At 47.0% G+C, this 20676-nt stretch overlaps 2 protein-coding genes across 3 annotated transcripts; both read left to right on the top strand.

The window, feature by feature from the left end:
* Positions 1-530: 530 nt before the first annotated feature.
* LOC117142564 lies at positions 531-12144 on the top strand. The gene is made up of 4 exons (XM_033306616.1): positions 531-728; positions 4345-8256; positions 8481-8619; positions 8680-12144. The coding sequence occupies exons 2-4, from the start codon at positions 4409-4411 to the stop codon at positions 11929-11931; spliced, it is 7239 nt and encodes a 2412-aa protein (XP_033162507.1). The 5' UTR covers positions 531-728; positions 4345-4408; the 3' UTR covers positions 11932-12144.
* A 957-nt stretch (positions 12145-13101) lies between these two features.
* Positions 13102-20647, top strand: LOC117142619 (neural Wiskott-Aldrich syndrome protein). 2 transcript variants are annotated; one of them, XM_033306704.1, is made up of 7 exons: positions 13102-13311; positions 14428-14603; positions 17986-18213; positions 18286-18918; positions 18986-19150; positions 19207-19395; positions 19459-20647. In XM_033306704.1, the coding sequence occupies exons 2-7, from the start codon at positions 14487-14489 to the stop codon at positions 19708-19710; spliced, it is 1584 nt and encodes a 527-aa protein (XP_033162595.1). In that variant the 5' UTR covers positions 13102-13311; positions 14428-14486; the 3' UTR covers positions 19711-20647. The 2 variants fall into 2 exon arrangements, with proteins under 2 accessions (XP_033162595.1, XP_033162596.1); XM_033306705.1 differs by lacking the exons at positions 13102-13311; positions 14428-14603 and adding an exon at positions 17820-17875.
* Positions 20648-20676: the final 29 nt, after the last annotated feature.

Raw genomic sequence — 20676 nt, 5'->3', positions numbered from 1 at the left:
TAATTTGCGAGAATATTCATTATAGCGGTCACACCGGTATTTATGGTATAGCTAAGATTCGAACCATTTCGCAGTTACAGTTTTGGAGTCACAATCATTCTATGTCATCAATAATTTAACAAAAAACCAATAATAAGTCCGTCTTAATATGCCGTCCCTAAAGCTGGTCTGATTTGGCCTCATTTACTCTATTCCATTTTTTATAAGTTTTTTCTTTTAAATTAACGGTGTGTATATTATTTTACTTATCCGAGATAGCCACCGAAATTGCGTTGCCAACTATTTGAAGGACTTGCACGAATCGCGCTGCCAACCTGTTTAATAATATTTTTAATTTGCAATAATATAGTCTTAATAAATAAAATGTAAGCACTAAATCTTTAAAGGTAAAAATTAAATTGCAGTATAAATATATAAACAAATAAATAAAAATTAAAACGATATATATAATCCCTTCCCAAAATATCGCTACATTCTCCCATCCCTAGCAGCTATTTCTTGTTGGTTTTTCGAATTCTCGATATAACAGTCACACTGCTCGCCGCGGTTGGTCGCAATTTTTGTTGATAAGCGGACTCGGAGTTTCGGGCGCGCTTCGTATTTGTTTTGTCGCGAAACAAGCCAAGAATCCAAATAGTGGCAATATCTGTGGGCAAACAAGTGATAAAGCGGGAAATGTGTCATCTGGTGGGCGAGGAAGCTGCCGAGAAATTGTGTTTTTAGTCAAGGTACGCCAATCGGAGAATCTCTGGGTTCGTGTGTGTGTGGGAGTATAGTCGCTGGCTCTTCCAATTGGAATTGTTCTTTTTGGGCCTGACAATAAAACGCAGAATGTTTACTCAATAAATGCGCACCTTATACAGCTGGCGAATACAAATGTGTTTAGCTCAACTGAAAGAATGAGATACTCGTTTGAAGTTTCCTGTTCTCCTGCCGATTCCTTTTACAGGAAAAATCAATAAAGGTCCCAATCAGAATGCGACTGCGCTCTAGTGTGGGTGTGCAAAGTGCGTGCATGTGTGTGTTTATGTGTGTGAGTGCTCGCTCCTTTATCAGTTGGAAAACGCAGTGTGTTTCGTTTGTTTCGTTGTTGTTGTTTTCCAACAGCTGCAAGTGATTGTGGCACGCCTAATTGATAACTATTTTCGAGCACTTCCATTCGACTTCACCTCAGCATAATTAATCACCGCATTAAGGAAAATACGTTAATATCGGCACGCTCGATTGTCTTACATGCCCACAAACATGGGAGAAAAGGAAAACACAATTCCACACTGCATGCGCTCGTATTTAGTTTCCCTTTTACTTTTCTACAATTTACATAATCATCATCTCGCGGCGGCAAAGACACAAAACAACCGGGCAGCAAAACAAAAGTGGCGTTCATTAAACCAGCTCATAAATGCACACACTGAAATCATAAGTACATACATATGTACAGAAGTTAGTATGTAGTTTCATTGTTTAATGTTTTTGCGTACATTTCCCTGTGTTTGATGGTTCGCGGTGCCATCATCTTCATCGCTTTTCGTTCCCCCGCAAATCTTCAATTCTTTTTTCTTTGATAATTCTGCCGCGAATATTTCGTATGCAAAATGTGTGCCAAGCCAAAAAACCGAACAGTGGGTGGGATGGGGAGATTTGGTGGCAAAATCGGTGATTAGCTTAATGGGAATTCACTTAATGGAAAAATATTTTATTTTTGATATTCCCTGCTTATTGTAATTGTACTAATTTTAGGGGAGGGTGTGACGAAAACCACCCTTCAGATCATCAATGGGATACAATCTGCCCAAAAATGTTTCCCTCTTTCACATATTTCAACCTAGTATACATTTTATCACAACAAATTACACTTTCCAAAATAGGCATTCATATGTCGGTTTAAAATCACTTTTAAGACCTTACTCTCTATAAGGTGATGAAGCCTAATCTTTCAAAATCCAAATCTGATCTACCCATGCTACACAAGCGCTTCATTTATATGCATATTAGCAAAAATGGAATTGTTCATTCTCATATTGATTTAATTATGCAGATATTTGGATATACATTAATCAAATAAACACTTCTATTTATTGGTTTACACCTATCAGTTTAATTAAAAGTAAAACTGCTTAGTAAGAGCCTAGTAACTACTTATTCATATGATTCAAGCAATAAGTCACATTTGTTTTTGAAATCTCGTTATCTCTGAAAGAAATATAAACTGGGTGACTAAAAGTTGGTAGTCTGATTCACTTTCTATCCGCTAAAATATGGCAGTTGCATTTTATTTCAAAGCGTGGGGTTGTTTCTGGTTTCGCTAACTAGTCGAATTGTGTCCATTGTGCAGGGCTGTTTCCCTTGTGCGACTCGCTGGCCGGTTAATGACACGAGGAGTCGTCTCTGGGGGACCGGGTACATGGCTCTTGGCTAGACAAGTGACGCATATTCTCGCATTCTTTGGGGTACTAAAAGTATCTATGTAGTATTGTCTAATTCGCGGATCGTTGATTCATCGAATCGCTCTGCTCTGCTCTGCTCGTCTTTCGAATTCTTGGCCTCGAGAGCACTGATATCGTGACTCTTGCTAAATGTTAATCGGTGGAACCGAACTGCCTGCCTTATCGCGGCACTGATAGTGCTGGCTGATCACATATTCTATATATTTGAGGCCTAGGCAAACAATCGATCGGAGATGATGAACGATGGCCACTGTGTCCAGTGCGGCATTCCGATCGAGTGGCTTGGATGGATGGATACATTTCCGCTGTTACACAAGCGATTTGCATTTCACAGCCACTCAAATTGCGGTTACCACTTTTCGTTCGCCGGCTGTTTTCGCTCTTTACGCTGGTCGCAATTAAAATTTGATTAATTTGCCAATTGGAGCTTGAACAAGTCGACTTGTGTGGAGCGAGAACTGGTACACGACCCGGGTCATTCCCAATCCCAAACTCAATCCACTTAAAGTCTTGAATTGGATTGGGTACACAGAGGAAAAATGATTGTTTTTCGATATCTTAAAGTATGCAGTTAATCTAAGAAAGAAACATTGTGGCTATACTTCAAGATACATTGTAGATTGATCTTAGAATCCCAAGGATTTATTTGAGCCTTGATTAAAGATGTGAAAATAAATTTATAGATATCTTACGTTAGTTGCGTTATTTTATCTCTGTGTACATACATATTTATGCACTTCTGTCCGTCCACGCTCAATTTTACGCTACAATAACAGCTGAAAAAAAGAAGTGCAGCACCAAATTGCATTTGCACATAATTCAACGGTAGCTCAAATGAGAAATATGTCTTGTGCTTATGGAGTGTGTGTAGCAACAACAATGAGAGCCGGGGCAATATAATATATCTGCTGAAAACGCATCTGTATCTTTCTTCATGCACTGGAAATTCCGCAAAGACGACGCCGTGTGCCGCTAACTTTCTAAAAGATGCAGCGCCAGCTAATCATGATAATGACTTAGCTGCTCATTTGCTATTGTGGCTGCCGCCACCTGAAAGTTGGCCGATGATTAAGTTACAGAGCGATAGAGCAGGCAATGCACAGAACCTGCCACAATAGGCGAATTCTTCTGGGATACAACAGCATCTAAGCATCTACTTAGAAAGTCGATCCTACCGAGCAACCTTATAGATAGGGGTCGGCCAATTAAAAAGTGAAAAGCGATTAAATTGGTTTCCCATTAAGATCAATTGGTCGATGAATGTAATCTATTTCGATTTTATATTTTATTTGGTGTTCTAGAACAAGAAGAACTACAAGAAACTTGAGGCTTTGGATCATTCCTTTTAATTTTGTGCAATGACTTCACCTTTTGAGATAGCATTTATCTTGGCTGGATTTTCATATCATAAACCTGACATACATAGTTTCCATCGATCATAAAGCGAGTCATATGCTCATGATGACTTAAGTGTAGGCGCTAAACTGACGACTGCCAATATTGTTTAATCTTCCTTCAGTTAAATAAACTATAACTAAGTTGAACTTCAAGTCGAAAGAGTGTTAAGTAAAAGGAATATATGTATTCAATATCATCTTTTTAGAGTCTCACGCCAATGGCTTTTACATTTTTGCTATATTTTATATCGAATCACCTTTTAAACTTAATACTGTTGCATTTCTGAGCGCTGCCCACATCTGATATGTGATATATGCATCCATGCAGCTAGCTGACTCGTCTCTGTTTGAGTTTTGCCCATCGGATTACTACAGGGATTGGCGGGCAGAGTGGTGCGTCTATAATTAGCCCACGCCCTGGTCCGGCACTAAATTTATAGCAATCTAGAGTCTCAATTGTGCCTTCGCTCACTGTGTTTTTCTATCTGCTTTCCTTGCAGGCCATGGAGCATTGACTTGGACCACTGAGATCCCGAATCCCCAGTCCCCGATCCCCGCCAGGCCATGTTGGAGCCAACGCTGACGCCCGATCTGGAGGAGGGCATCGCCGAGCTCAGTCTGGAGGACGTGGATGTGGACTCGGTGCCAGAGCGTAAGCCGCACTTCCTTGACTACGACGCAGTGCCCCCGCCAGACTATGAAGAAGGCTTTGGGGCCAGTTCCGGGGAGCAGCTTAAGATGGACAAGAAGTACGAGCGGGATGGCGAAGTGAGCGACTACGAACTTGCAGCCAGTGGCTATACGAAGAAGGAATTCACACAGGACGACAACACGCTGCACTTCACCCAGAGCGCAGTCGGACTGGGATCCGGAGCCGTTGGTAAAAAACCATCAGCCAAGCATTTTCTGGACGAGAACCCCATTCCGCCGGACTACATGTTGGCGCAGGAGCTGCGGGAGATGAGAGAAAATCGCAGCCTGGACAGGAACTTCGAGCGACAGTCGGCGCAGCAGCAGCAGCTGGATGAACTGCCTCCGAGGAATGGAGGAGGCTCTCCAGCGAGCGCAGGTCGTCCGTCCCGCAGCAAGGAGCCATCTTACACGCTCTCTCGATTTCTGGACGGCGATTCACCTGCTCCTGCTCCAAGGCTGCCCAAGGGAGCTGCCTGGACGACCAGCTTTGATGAACGGTACACTTCCTCGGCAGTGGAAGCCACCTTGGGATCCAAGGTGGAGTGTGTTTACTCACTGCTCTCCATGTTGGGCTCAAATGATCCCCTCGAAATGGCAAAAAAGTTCTTGGAGCTGTCCGGAAATGCTCAAAGTTGTGCAACTCTTAGACGCTCTGGTTGCATGCCGCTCCTGGTGCAGATGATGCACGCACCGGACAACGACCAGGAGGTGAGGAAGTGTGCTGGACAGGCGCTGCACAATGTGGTGCACAGCCATCCGGACGAGAAGGCTGGCAGGAGGGAAGCCAAGGTGCTCCGACTGCTTGACCAGATCGTTGACTACTGCTCCTTCCTGAAGACGCTGCTCCAGAGTGGCGGAGAGGCCATTGCAGATGACTCCGACCGTCATCCGCTGGCCGCCATCTCTTCGCTGATGAAGGTGAGCTTCGATGAGGAGCACCGACACGCTATGTGCGAGCTGGGGGCGTTGCACGCGATCCCCAATCTGGTGCATTTGGATCACGCCGTTCACGGACCCAAACCGGAGGATCAGTGCTGCAATTCTCTGCGAAGATACGCCTTGATGGCCCTGACCAATCTGACCTTTGGGGATGAGAACAACAAGGCGCTGCTGTGTGGTCAAAAGCAATTCATGGAGGCCCTGGTGGCCCAATTGGATTCGGCCCCGGACGATCTGCTCCAGGTGACGGCCAGCGTGCTGCGTAATCTCTCCTGGCGAGCGGACAGCAACATGAAGGCAGTGCTGAATGAGATTGGAACGGTGACAGCTCTGGCCCTGGCGGCCATGCGGAATAGGAGTGAGAACACCCTGAAGGCCATACTCTCGGCCCTGTGGAATCTCTCGGCGCACTGCAGCACCAACAAGGCCGAGTTCTGTGCCGTGGATGGGGCCTTGGCATTCCTAGTAGGAATGCTAAGTTACGAAGGTCCCAGCAAAACTTTGAAGATCATTGAGAATGCGGGAGGAATCCTGCGGAACGTGTCCAGCCACATTGCTGTTTGTGAACCTTATCGGCAGATCCTGCGCCAGCACAACTGCCTGGCTATTCTGCTGCAGCAACTGAAGTCCGAAAGCCTCACGGTGGTCAGCAACTCCTGTGGAACTCTATGGAACCTGTCAGCCCGCTCTGCCGAAGATCAGAAGTTCCTGTGGGACAATGGAGCGGTGCCTATGTTGCGTTCGTTGATCCACTCCAAACACGCCATGATCTCAGAGGGCAGCTCTTCGGCCTTGAAGAACCTTTTGAACTTCCGACCTGCTGTTCAAAATCATCACCAGCTGGATCCCATTGCCCGCTCCATGGGCCTCAAAGCATTGCCCACTCTGGAGGCACGAAAAGCCAAGGCACTGCAACAGGAGCTGGGTGAGCGTCACACGGCCGAGACGTGCGATAACTTGGACACGGGCGGAAAACTGGATAAGGAACGAGCCTCCAGTTCATCCAGACGTCATCCTGCGCCACGTTTAACCCGATCGGCAATGCTAACAAAGAGCGAGAGCAGGGATTCGGTGTACTCGGCCAAATCCGATTGCGCTTACGATCATCTAATTCGCTCCGCCTCTGCTTCAGATGCCCATCGAAAGGTGAAGCCCAAGATCACGGACTTCGATCTGGAAATGGAGCAGGACACGGAGGCAACCGAGGAACAACCCATTGACTACTCGGTGAAGTACAGCGAGAATGCCACCAAGACCTCAACATATCAGGAAACGGACCTGGATCAGCCCACGGACTTCAGCCTTCGCTACGCTGAGAACCAAATTGAATCCGACCTGGACATATCAGGACCAGCAGGCGCACAAAAGAGCACTCCTCCTGCTGGAACAGTTCCCGTGAAATCCGAGGGTCAGGAAATATTGCTGATACTAGACGACAGTGTGAAGTGCTACCAGACGGAGGATACCCCTTATGTTATATCCAATGCGGCTTCAGTCACAGATTTACGAGTCGCTGCTAAAGCGGATGCAGAAGCGGAAGTCAAGCCAGAAGCACGCGAGGTGGTTTCCAAGGAAGAAGCTCCCAAAAAGCTGCCCAAGCTATCGCAGTGTGGCTCCGGTTCGTACACTCCAGAGAAACCCATTAACTACTGCGAGGAGGGAACCCCTGGGTACTTTAGTCGCTACGATTCCCTGAGCAGCTTGGATGAATCCGGTAAGGCTAACCAGGCAATAGTAGGAACTGATGCGGATATCAAGCCCAAATTAGAGAAGCAGGAATCCCAGCCAGCAGAGCAGGTCCTGACCAAACCTCCCACCCAGGCCAACTCGGCATTGGAAACCCCGTTGATGTTCTCGCGTCGCAGTTCCATGGACTCCCTGGTACACGATCCGGATGTAGATGTGGCCAACTGCGATGACAAGAGCTCGGTGGTGAGTGACTTCAGTCGCTTGGCCAGTGGAGTAATATCCCCATCCGAGATCCCAGATTCCCCCACACAAAGTATGCCCCAATCTCCACGGCGAAATAGTGTCGCTGGTTCGGGACAGAATGTGGATTCTCCACCGGTTGTAATCCCGGCCAGCCTACAACCATTACGCAGCGTTTTCGAGGACGATCTGAGCAGCTTCAACGTGGAGCATACACCTGCTCAGTTCTCCACGGCCACCAGTTTGAGCAACCTGAGCATAGTGGACGATGAAAAGGCCCCAGCCAGTGTGGCCGAGGAAGACAACGAGGATGAGCTCCTTTTGGCCAACTGCATCAACATGGGTATGCAGAGGAAGCCAGCTGAGGCTGTGAAATCGACAGTAGTGAACTCAGAAGTGGACGTGGCTGAGGAGACCATTCGTAGCTACTGCACCGAGGATACGCCAGCATTGCTCTCCAAAGTACCAAGTAACACTAATCTTTCGGTCATCTCCATGAGCTCCACCGATCCCAAGGATGCTACGGCTGGTCAGGCACAGCTGTACGCTCATCAGCTATCCGATGATGTATCTTCGAACGCATCGGACTGCGGTGGAGCCCCTGGCCACCTGCTGCAGCAGTGCATCCGCGATGGCATGAAGAAACCCCTCTCTGAACCCACTCCAGATCCCATAGCCATGCTTCGACGAGGCGGAAACCAATTGCCTGGCTATCTGCCGTCTGCCGATGAAATTAACAAGTTTTTGGTGGAGGACAGTCCCTGCAACTTCTCGGTGGTCTCTGGTTTATCCAATCTCACCGTGGGATCCAGTCTGGTTGGGCCAGCCGTGCAGCTCAAGGAGACCGAACCGTGAGTAGTGATCCCATTTACACTAAATAGTATAGTAGGCTTTTTAAATAACTGAACATTGCATTAAAATTCACTTGTGATATCAATATCAAATGATTTATATCATTACTATTATTAATGCAATTGTTTAATGTTTTGCTTAAATATTAATTGGTGGTTCAAGTTAGAAAAGCTTATCTCAACTGTATTTACTAACTATATTTAATCAATCAATTTTCCAATAGATCCAGTGTAGATCAGAATCCTGGGATGAAAGCAAAGCCCGGCAAACAGGAGCAAGTCCGAAGACCGCCGCATTGGCAAGATGATTCGCTTAGTTCTCTATCCATTGACTCGGAAGATGACACCAACTTACTGAGTCAGGTGAGCAGTACATGAATCACCAAATTAACTATGTATTAAGCCATTTATTTATTTGTGTAGGCTATTGCCGCTGGTTGCAATAGACCGAAATCGAATCTTGGCTTCAGCTCGAACGGCAAGCGCTCCAGCTCGCTGAGCTCCTCGCAGCCAATAGCCATCAATGCGGCCACCTCGGCCAGCTCCCTGAATTCGGCGATGACAGTCCGCAAGAGCCAGCAGCAGGAGTCCTACAGTTCCGTGGACTCTAGCGATTCTAACGACAACCAGTCAAAGTCGCTCTTCGAGCTGTGCATCCTCAAAGGCATGTACAAGACGAAGGAACCCGGCGCCCGGGCCCAGCAGATGCAGGAGCAACCTATAGTGGGTTCATCCTCCGTCCAGTCAAATCCCAATCTCAAGCAGTTCGATTCGCTGCCGGTGCAGCTGCCATCTAGTGGACAGGTCAAGCGGCAGCGCCATCATCATCATCACCATCACCATAGGGAACGAGAGCGAGAACGCAAGGACGAGAAGCTGCTGCAGGAGTGCATCAATACGGGCATCTCGAAGAAGATCAACGCCGTGCCAAAAAACGTTCTGGCTACGTCTGCGGCTGCATTGGAACCGTGTCACCCAATGGCAGCTACTACATCAGCAAGTGCCCTCAGCACAGCAGCTCCAGACGTAGAGCAGAAAGCGCACGCCACCAGCAATCCGCACCAGCAGTCGTCCACGCACCTGAGCAGCCCCATCCTCCCGAATCCTATCGACGCCATCGACACCGTCACCGACACAGCAAGAAGTCCAGCAGCTCCAAATCAAGGGAACGGGAACGCGAGTCAGAACGGTCTCGAGACCGCTACTGGGTCTAAGGATTTGGACTCGGAAGATCGATCCAGCGATGAATCAAATCAGTCCTTCATCATGGAGACCATGGTCAGGTTGGACAGTGCTCCCAACGAAACGTGCATCTCCGGAGCAAGCGAGAAGCACAAGGATCCCGACCTGATGCTGAAGTCTGTGGAGAGACTGACCATGGAGTTTGTTACCTCGGCAGAGCAATTGCGCAGCAGCAGCCATAACCACAGCAGCAGCAACAGCCACAAGAACAACAGTAGCAACAACACCTGGAACGAGAGCACCTGTCCCAATGATGTGAGTTTCCCCAGCGTCAGTCAAACGGCACCGGTTCTGGCCTCCTTGAGCTTGGATGAAGATGCCACGGAGGCGAGATCCCTGCACGAGTTGATTGAAATCACGCCCACGAATGAACAGCAACCAGCATCGCTTGAAGGCGAAACGGATACCCTGGTTAATGGTCATGCTGACAGCTACTCAGGATCGTCTGGAGGTCTTAACTTCCAGTTGGGTGGGCAGGTGCAGAATGCTGGCGTCAGATTGGAGCCGCAAAGACTGTTATTCAATGGAACGAGTGCCTCCATTATGACAAACTCGACCATGATTGCGTTCGAAGCGCGAGCTCTGGCGGAAAATCTACTCCAGCCCGCTGCCACTGACGATGACACCACGGAGATGACCTTCAGCTTGAACAGTTTGGATCTGGATAATATTCGTCCGCCGTCGGGAATGGAATCGCTGAACAGCTGCTACCAGGATCACTCCCAGCCGAGTTCCCTGCGCCAGCCGATGCCCAGCAAGAGTCCCCGCTTTGCGCGAAAAATGTTTCCAGCCAATTTGGTAGCCAGACGTGCGCTGGGTCACTTGGCTGGAAGTGCGGAGAGCGTGAACTCCAGCTGCAACCTGCTGGACAACATCAAGCCTCCGTCGCTGATGGATGAGCTGCTGGACTCCATGATCAGTGTGGACAGCATTCAGTCTGAGGTGGCCGATGGTGAGCAGGACTGCAGCATGGCCACCACCATTTCCGTGTCCAACTATGAGACGGCTGCTTGCGATGATCAGACGATGACCGTGCTCCAAAGTTGTTTCGACGAGGATGAGGATGCCACAATGAATGACTACAGCTCGGCCGAGTCCACACCCAAGCACGGATCTACTCCATCACCCAATCGTCGTTCCCTCACCCCGAAAGACAAGCGACGTCTCACAAAGGATCGCTTCAAGACCTACACCATAGCCACCAGCTGCGAGATGGAGGCACCAGAGGCCAATGAAACTTTGCAGATAGAAATTGTGGAAGCTGCCGTTCCTGTGGCCACGCCTTCGCCACGCGCAAATGGAAGGAGAAGGGGCAGTGCGGAGCGGTACAAGACCCAACTGATTGAGTGTCCCCTGGCTTTGATACAACCCCAACCCGACGATTGCCCAAGCGAACAGCTCTCCTCGATTCGAGCAATGATGCAACAGTTTACTTTCATCACGGACATTAGCATTGGACAGAGTCAGGAGACTTGCGAGAGTACTGATCCTCCAGAAGACGCAGGGGAATCCCCGGAGTGCGATCAGAACTCTGAAACGGAGTCGTGCGATGGTCAGGAACCGGCACAGTTGCCTCCTCCTCCGCCAATTGTGGACCTTAGAACATCTGTCGTTATGCCCACAACCTTGGAGCCCGCCGCGGCCGTAAAACTGGTGCGAGGTCGCAAGAAACCAGCCTATGTCTCACCCTACAGCATGCAAAGTCAACGTAATAGCAACAATGCCGCCCCGTCCAAGAAGAAAACCCTATCTCCAACAATTGCCAAACGCAGTCTGGTGGCCGGCGGGTCAGGAGTTAGGCTACCAGCCAAAAAGAAGCCGACGCCGCCGCCTGAGCCGGCTCCCGCTCGCTTGGAACGCCAGGGAACCTTTGTCAAGGACGAGCCCACGAACTCCAATGTTCAAGTGCCCGTGGTGGAGACAAAACCGGCTCAAACCAGTCCCACTCACCGCGCCTCGAAGTTGCCCACAAAGAAAGGCACGACCAGCGGTGGTTCACCATCCAAAGCAGGGTCTCCCAAAAGGATTCCATTGGCGCCGGCCCGCCGAATGACGCCACAAAGGGCAAACACCAGTCTGCGACTGGCTGCGGGCAAATCCCCAGCGGCTTCACGTGTGGCTTCCGGCCGGGTGTCGTCCACTACTCCACCATCCCGCAGCAACTCCAACCTAAATGGAAGCAGTGCAGCCGCAGCAGCTGCGGCCAAGATCAACCAGGCGCAAAGTCGTATCGCCAACATCTGGAAGAGAGTGGACGAGGCCAAAACCAAGCAATCGTCATCCAACCTGAGGACGCAGAAAACCAAATCTTCCAACATGCTCAACGGAAATGGAACCAAGCCGACGCTCCTGCGCAGCTCCACGTTTGACAATACCCCCAGCACCGCTGGAGGAGTCAAGTCCAAGCTGCCAGTGGTGGGCGCTCGAAAATAAAGGTTTAATTTGTTCAGGATAGTATGGATAACAACTTAGCCAAGTTAAAGCGAAAACGGAAGTGGAGACTGTAAGAGGAACAGGACTGTATTTGTCAAGCATTTTTTAGGAACGGAACACGCACAGGTCCACATCCACAAGCCGAGCTAGAGTCAGAGTCAAAATCAAAGAGTTTTTAGGATAGGAGTTAATATACATACGCTATGTAATCCATATTCTACTCTTCTTTTACTTTATACATTATCCGTAGACCCTAAAACTTTGTAAGCAACCAGTTTAGCATAGAGTTAGCGCAAACTCCTAGTAACTTCAACTAATCCAAATCACAGTCAGAGAAGGATGCTCCCGATGCTCCCGATCGTGTGTAGCCAAATGTATTGCATATATATACACTAGATCAGGCCTTTCAACATGTGTACAACAACTCCCCAATATATACAAAATGTATACTGGCATATATATAAATGCTATATATTCGATTGTCGCATTAACTAGGAAAGGTTTACCAAGTCTAATGTGTGTTCTTATTTAACTTTTACACTTAGTTAGATGAGTTGTCCTCCAACTGGGCAGCTAATGAAATCAATTACAATCGTATAGTTGCACATCTGTATTGAGAATATACTCTAAGTTCAAAATATGCCCCTGGCTTCCTTATGCAAACACCAAATATCTGAAGAGAGAGGAAAATCACATTTTTAGTCACTGCTTTTTAAGTATTCTTTTATATAATTTAGCAAGTTAAGGGTAACCGTTTTAGGAAACAGCTTATGCATTAAGCCCATCATTTGCGACTTAGTTTTTACCGATTCAATGCGATTAACCATTTTCAATATGAATAAATCGAAATATGCTTTTTGTCAGCAAAAAATAAAACCAATGTGAACTTACTCGATTATAATTTTAAACAAAATAAAACATATTTTGAAAGCCAGTTGGACGAATATTTATTCCTATTTTAAGGGGTGGTAAACATAATTAATTTAACGGAAAAATAACGTAAATGCTAAATTGTACTATTCCCACGGATAGTTCAGATATGTTTTAAACTTTTAAGCGGAACTAGTGGTGGTCAAAATTGAAAAGTCTCGAGCATGGTCTGCACAGGGCCTTGGCGGAGCTTGCTGCATATTTTAGGAAATTATCGAAAGGGTATTTTTGGCCTATCGACTGGTTCGTTCGGTCACACTGCCCAGCAATTGAATTAAAGTGAAAAAAATAAATGAATAAACAAACTAGCTGTGCGTCCGCGAACAGACGAATCACTCGAGGAACACTCGTTTTCAACGCAATGCACTCGATGACGCGGACGCGCGCACAGTAGAGCCTCCCGATAAGAATCCCGGAATCTGCAAGGCCAGAGACTACACAGATTTTGTGGTGTGTTGTGTTGTGTGTGGGAAAAAAAACGAAAGATTGAAGAGCAGTGCACGAAAATAAACGCAAAAAATCAATGGGCGACCCCCCCAGCAGAGCAGCTCACACGGGAAATCCGAGACCTTGAGTTGGGGAGCCCAACATCCCATCCCATCCAAGCCGAACCAAACCAACCCATGGACTTACTCCCAATCCGCAGCAGCGTCTGTCTATTTACATTTGCATTTTCACCCCACCTGGCGCGACGACGGACAGGTGTTGTCACAAATCTTGGAGCTGCGGAGTGGCGCACAGTGGGGTGGTTGGTGGCTTGTGGCGAGTGCCGAATGTTCAGTAACCCAGACCACTGTGCATGTATCACACATAGATACATGCGCACACCTAATCAGTTCTTTTCGCCAAAGATAAGGGCTCTTTTCGAAGAGTTTGCCACTGGCCTGGCTTTTGCCCACATTCAAACGCAGCTGGCTGACTGTTTCTGTTTCTTCTGATTTCCGACTCTCGGGCACCGTGACTCAGCCCAGGCGATCCGCTCGCAGCCCCACCGACACCATAACCAGCTACATCGTCATAGCCAGCGCAGGCCTCGGTCTCTCTCGCTCGCGCTCTTGGCCGTAATTCGGGTTGAAAACCATTCAAAACCGTAAAGACAATACTGTCCATAGATTCAGCAGTCCGAAAACCATAATTCTTCGATCCCAAATCGGGTTATTCGCAACACACTTCGGCCTCCCTTGCTCAAACTCTCTGTAGATCGGAGTTTTTACAAGCTGTACACTGTACAAAAAAATAGGCAGCCTATCAAGTGTAGTTATCTTTTTATATTCGAAGGCGTTGACTTCAATAAATCATTTAAACGTTAAATATACAGTTTCTTACCTCTTTAATATAATTTTTCCTGAGCTAAAACTTTTCATATATCGTCAATCCTACGATCCCGAACTTTTGTTCACCCTATCGAAGTTCAACTGTAACTCCGTGTGCCTTTATTGTTATGAACTTTTTACTTTTTCGGGGTCCCCTGCGTATTGTGATATTAAATTAATACATTTAGCTTTTGTTCATTTGCGTATTGTTTTCGCCACACAATAAAATGCGTGTTGTGTCCGTATTGTGCAGGGAAACCAGCCCAGATCCCCATATCCAGCACCAGACCCAGATCCAACGACACCGGCCAGATGAGCAGCGGAATGAGGTCGCAGGACGGTCCGCGGGCGAAGGTCAATGCCGCCAGCACGCTGCTCACCCATGAGGAGAATGAGGCCGTCTTCAAGCTGCTGGGCAAGAAGTGCCAGGTGAGTCGAGCACTGATGATGCATAATGCCCCCAATCGGGTGATTAATAATTAAGCAATGACATGGTTTGTGTTCCTCCGCCAACGCCTTCACCGAGCAAATCCCACAGCTTGATGAAGCACTTCCTGCGGCTCAAGTGTCGCCCATCGTGTGCGAATTTCACTCGACGCTTCGCAGAAGCGCAGTAACCCTATATCATAATATCATTCTACGGTCTACGGGCAGCTGCCTGGCATATTTACCAAATTTCACTTGCACACTGCCCAACATAGTCGAATGGTTTCTTTGCCCATTTGAAGATGGCACCGGAAGCTCAAAACTGTGAACAAAATTTGAGTTTTATGCACTATAGTTAGTTGGTCAGCTATAAAACTTTCATGGCAGTTTATAGAAAAAGTATCGTACACATTATTAGCTTTGGTTTTATTTGAAAACCATATTCTTTTGCTGGAAAGTCTACTTGAGTCATTTAGATTAATGTTCGCTGTGCTGTACAAAAAAAATAAAACAAGATGAATCATTGTTACACAGCTGTTTTATGGTGCTCATACATAGATTACAACTTATTGGGCACTATTATCGTATTAAATGCTAATTAGGCGTGACAATGAGTATATAACAAATAAATAAATTTCATTTAGAGTAGAGTCCGAGTATGCTGGCCAGTGTTACTAGAGCAAATTGTTAGAATTTGTTGGCATTACTAATATTTACCTAGCATTTCTTAGAGCCTCTATCAGCAAACGGCTTGAGCCGGCATTGATAGGCCACAAGGCAGTTGTTTGCACTTCTTGATTAGTTTTTTATTTCCAACTCTATTCCTTCGTAGTATTGGGGTGCCAAAGCCGATTGTGGTGCGAAACGAAAGAGAAACCATTAGTTTGGCCCATTGGGTGATAAGAATTGGGGCACATATGGTATTTGAGGCGAAACACAGGCGAACCTTATCTTATCAATCCGCCCGCCCGATGCGAATCACCGGCCAATGCCAAGTGCGATAAGAATGCCCTGAAATTGGAGTGGAAACTTGGAATGTGGCCATTTAACGGCGGCCGTTATGCGGATAATTATGGTGTGCACAACATGAGAAAATCGCTAATTTCGATTCGCAATTCACGCTTTGCTAATTCGCAACTTTCCATTGACAAAACATTTCCAAATGCATTTGAACTCTGCCAAAGTAATGCAACCAGTGGGCTGGTTAAGGCAGTTGGCCCCTTTTGAAGTCGCACAGAAAGGCACTACCAATCCATTTCTCATAATTTTAGTCTCTGTTTTTGATCCACTGAAGCTACGGGTATTGGGCAAGTCGATGAAAACGTTTTGGGATCTGTAAATTATGTCATTAATCCCACATCTTTCGTTTGCCCTGCTCTGCTCTCTGAGATAAAGAGATTACCTGGTGTTTTTTTTTCAAGAGCAAGCCTTTGTTGGACCTCGGGAAATATTCAATCAATCACCAAACCATATCTTGTTTTCACCGTATCGAATGCTGCCCGTCTTTGTGCGATATAGTGCCACATTCAGTGTGATAACACACAAAGCTGCAGCTTAGCAAACCCGATGTTGTTATTGTGGTTTGGCAGTCGCTTGTCGCAACTCTTGTACGCATTTATTTGTATACACTTATTTAACGCATTTTTCTGCACAGGCCGAACTTTCTAATTGATGTTTAAGTTTGGATTAGTGTGCGCTTTGAGCCAGGCTCCAGCTTTTGCTCTCTGAATAATTAGCTAGCTTTGATTACTATCGAAAGAATTTTAATAAACAAGGGAAGTAGCTGACTCACTTCTAGTATTCTTACGCATCTTTAAATAGCAATGACATTCTCTAAATACATTGCGATTAAAGTGGTATCTATAGATATCCGGATAAATGTTTATTTATAATCTGACATAATAAGTTGGCCACAGGGCGTATGAGCATTTTACCGCTCGGCCCATTTGGGTTGACTTGTACCGCTAAGACCCCACCCATCCCCTGCTCCATCGAGCCAAACGCTCGGTGGCAATGACCACTTTTTGCTGTCGCTGGTTTTCCATCGATTTTAATGCTTTTCAAAAGAAACAGCAGCTTGTACGTAGAAGGCAAGACATCATTTTTACAATGCTACTTATGTCCGCGCACAGTTGCCGCGAGTAAAAAAAGCCAGAGCTAAGCATCAATAAAAATTCAAATGTGTTCACAATTTCGCACTTTGCCAGAGATACAAGCTGTGTGCTGTGCTGTGTTGCGCTGTGTTGTGTGGGCTGGAAAGCATCCACTTCCACATCCGAAGCTACATAAAATCCAGTGGCTCGTCAATGCCTCTTTCTCTTTTATTTGAGCCAAAGGTCAGCTGCAAATGCTTCTGCATGGCCATTGCCCATCCACCAACCCACCAACCAACCAACCATCCATCTCTAATGTGTCCATTAATTGATAATGCTGGATTGCTGTTCGGCTGCAGTGTTTCAATTGCCAGCACGTAACATTTTGGATCATCGCCCAGGGGCGGCCAGTTGAATCAATTAGCAACGATTCGGGTTGAGGGTCATTCTCTGGCCTCAGGGAAATGCCAAATGTTAGGGCCACCAAGTCACACACTCACTTTGGTCGGGCCTAAAAGAGGCTGGTAATTCCTGTGTCCTTGCACAAAGTTTCCAATAAATAAATAAGCGCTTGCCTTGACTTTTCTGGCAGCGGAGCTTCTTGCATATAATGGTTTTGGCAACTATTCTGCTGCGGCAATTCAGTGGCAGTGCAGGATGCACTTCTTTGAGTGTCGCCACCATTTCCTGTCTGGGTCATAAACGAAGTCCTCCGTCACACAAACGACACAGAGAACAATTTTTATTAATTCGAAGGTGCCATCTATCCATCTATCTTAGGAGAAACATAATTTCACTTTAAATCAGTGGATGATAGTTAATTTTTGCCTGTGCACATTATGAGTCTCTGTTGCACTGTTGCAGCAAAATGCACTGATCCACGGAAAGTTCTCCACTGGACTAATGTCCACGGACTAGACTTAGGCCCTCCATCAACCGGGGCTACGTGCTCCTCATACCAAACGGCTGGATTGCCCATTCAACTCCCAGTTGCAGTTGCTGCAAGAGCTGGCCAGGCTAATCGGTATTCAAAAGAGTCAGCACTCACTGGGGGCCATCGACTCGATGGCCAGAAACTAGCGAAACCGAAAGTCAGATGAGTTTAGCAGCTCGAGCGCGACAGTTCATTGAGTTCGTGGTCGTCGGATTGATAGTTGCATTCAAATGAGGCGAAAACTGAAGGTGTTGGAAGTTTTTGTTCGCCCGTATTAGATAATCGCCCCGGGCCTTTCTATCTTTCTATCGATTGTCATAACTTTGTGTAACGCAATCTCCGCTTGCTCCACTTTCAGACACTCAACACCGCCGTGGTGCAGATCTACAAGACGGAGGGCAGCGCCCATGCCCACTGGAAGAAGCGACACACCGGGGTGGTGTGCTTCGTCAAGGATAGCGCCATCCGATCCTATTTCATGCGCGCCTACTGCCTGATCAAGAACGAGCTGATCTGGGAGCACGAGATCTACGATGGCATGGAGGTGGTCAAGTCGCGACCCTTCCTGCTCACCTTCGAGGGCAGTGTGAGTAATCTTTCGGTTCCTTTCTCAGTTTAGGTATCTAACCTAACAATATTGATATGTAAATCCTTTCAGGATGGTCATGTGGGACTAAACTTCGTGTCCGAGGAGGAGTGCGACTCCTTCTTCCGCATTGTGGACGCCACCATAGAGACGCGTAACCGCAAACGACAAGAGAAGCGCAACCGGCAGAAAAGCCAGCAGGCGCCCAATGCTCCATTGCCTCAGGTGCAGCGGGAGCCGGCCAGGCCACCACCCATGCAAGGTGGGTTCTCCTCCACGGACGGCGTTCAGCTGAGGAACAACAAGATCAACTCGGTGACACTAACGCCTGCACCAGCGCCAGCGCCGTCGAAGAATTTCCTGTCCAGTAGCTTCGGTCTGGGTAACCATGCGAAGGACAAGAAGCGCAAGGTGACCAAGGCGGACATCAGCCAGCCGACAAACTTTATGCACCTCAGCCACGTGGGTTGGGATGCGGAGAAGGGATTTGATCTGACGGGCAACGAGAACGACAAAGTGCTGAACGAGTTCTTCGTGAAGGCAGGTGTCTCCGAAGTGGAGCTAAAGGATCGGGACACCCGCGCCTTCATCTACGACTTCATACAGAGCAACAATGTCCTGGAGTCGGTGAAGCAATACAGTGTAGAATCCCCTACGGAAACAGCGGCTCCCATGCCGCCACCGGTGCCAACCCGTCATCCATCTGTAAGTTTTCATTTAGCCATTTTAAACATGCATCTTTCCTTAAACTAAATCCAATCTCTCAATTCAGAATGGCAACCAAAGAACTGCTCCTCCGCTGCCGCCGGCAAGACAACCACCGCCCGCAGTTCCCGTCACTGTGCCGGGCGCCGCACGAGCTCCTCCACCACCTAACAGACCACCACCCATTAGCACCGCTCCACCACCGCCACCAGTCAGTGCACCCGTTGTGGCGGTAAGTCATCTGTGCCCGATTAAAATGGACAAGTTATAATTTGAATTTCGTTACAGCCGCCACCTCCACCACCGCCACCACCAGCGGCGGTGCCGCCTCCACCGCCCCCGCCCATGCCAGTGGGAGAGATCCCCGTCATCACGACCACACACGCACCGACTCAAGCAGCCCGGCCAGCAGCTCCGGCGGCCCCAGATCCACGCAATGCACTAATGGACGCCATACGCAAGGGAACCCAGCTGAAGGTGAGTGAACGAAAGTTTAATTTTTGTTTGGTTTTCTTCATGTATTTGACTTAATCCGAACAGAAAGTTGACACGGCTGCTCTCAGCACTGGAAGTGGCGACTCGCGCAGCGATTTAATGAAGGATATCCGACAGGGCACTGTTCTAAAACCGGCCAAGGAACGGGAGCTGGGCAGTCAGCGAAACAGCGACAGTGGAGCAGGCACCGACGCCTTAGCCGATGCACTGCGCCGAGCGCTGGCGGCGCGTGGAAACGCCATCCACTCGGACGAGGACGAAACCGAGTCCTCGGACAACGAAGGGGAGTGGGACTAAGGGAACTACGGATGACACGATGCGATAGGGGCAGGCAGACACTATTCCAAAAATAAGCAATAATTTAATTTGTGCTTTGGCATTTTGGTTTATCGTTAGATAAATCCCTGTAAATACTGTTAGTGAATTTTCATACCTCTTTAATTTAATTGTACGCACTAAACAAAGCAAAATCTACTAAAGGATAACCACAAATTATGAAATTTTATCAGCAATTGCCCGTTTTCGTTTGTTTCAAATCACATTTGCATATCCATAAAGCTGCTCAATTAAATATGAATAATACACACGAGTGTTTCTTCAATATGTGGGTGAGTTTTGCAAACCCCGTTCAGACTACTGTGCCAAAAACTTGAGAACACCAAAATATAGGAGGAGTTTGTGAAAAATTTGAGATTCACCTTTAAGCGAACTGAAAAACTGTAAACTGAGCGATAAAAATTTATTATAGTGAATATATTTTATAAATCTACAACAAAGGGAAGGATCAAACGAAAAGAAATCTGTGACTGCTATTAATAAAGCCACAGCTGAGAATTATTCAAATACAATATTTAAACTAATAGATTTGCCCGCAATTAACCATAAACTAAATTTACAAGTTTGCTCAGTAATAATTCACTTGTTGAAATAATTATTAACAAATGTAATGTAAGTGTGGCTAAGTCCAATAGGCATGTATTCAAATTATGTTGACCACAAGGCTTCCTCGGGCACCCATGGGTCCGCTAAAGCTGTCTATTCATCCAGTTACACCCAATCGATTGATGACCTAGTAACGCATAAGTATTTTCCTTTAGTTCGAGCGCATTTAATGCAAACTTGTAGTCATTTTTCTTCTGTGTGCTTGTATTTAAATCAAGATTACGTATATGTATGTTTTCGTAACATTTTTGAAACTAATAAACCCAATAAGCTTGTCAGAGCGAGAAATTTATGTAGATCAGATTTTGAATTAATGTGTGT

This window comes from Drosophila mauritiana, chromosome 3R (assembly GCF_004382145.1).
Source record: "Drosophila mauritiana strain mau12 chromosome 3R, ASM438214v1, whole genome shotgun sequence".
Taxonomy (NCBI): Eukaryota; Metazoa; Arthropoda; class Insecta; order Diptera; family Drosophilidae; genus Drosophila; species Drosophila mauritiana.
Note: the sequence above shows the minus strand (reverse complement) of the source record. Positions and strands in the feature narration are given on the sequence as shown.

Excerpts from the sequence above, each read along its gene's own strand:
- LOC117142619 (XM_033306704.1), top strand. The coding sequence starts at position 14,487 with ATGAGCAGCGGAATGAGGTCGCAGGACGGTCCGCGGGCGAAGGTCAAT. Across the intron at positions 18,214-18,285 it reads TGCTCACCTTCGAGGGCAGT|GATGGTCATGTGGGACTAAA; the intron begins GTGAGTAATCTT and ends AAATCCTTTCAG. Across the intron at positions 19,396-19,458 it reads GCAAGGGAACCCAGCTGAAG|AAAGTTGACACGGCTGCTCT; the intron begins GTGAGTGAACGA and ends TAATCCGAACAG.
- LOC117142564 (XM_033306616.1), top strand. The coding sequence starts at position 4,409 with ATGTTGGAGCCAACGCTGACGCCCGATCTGGAGGAGGGCATCGCCGAG. Across the intron at positions 8,257-8,480 it reads CAGCTCAAGGAGACCGAACC|ATCCAGTGTAGATCAGAATC; the intron begins GTGAGTAGTGAT and ends ATTTTCCAATAG. Across the intron at positions 8,620-8,679 it reads ACACCAACTTACTGAGTCAG|GCTATTGCCGCTGGTTGCAA; the intron begins GTGAGCAGTACA and ends TTATTTGTGTAG.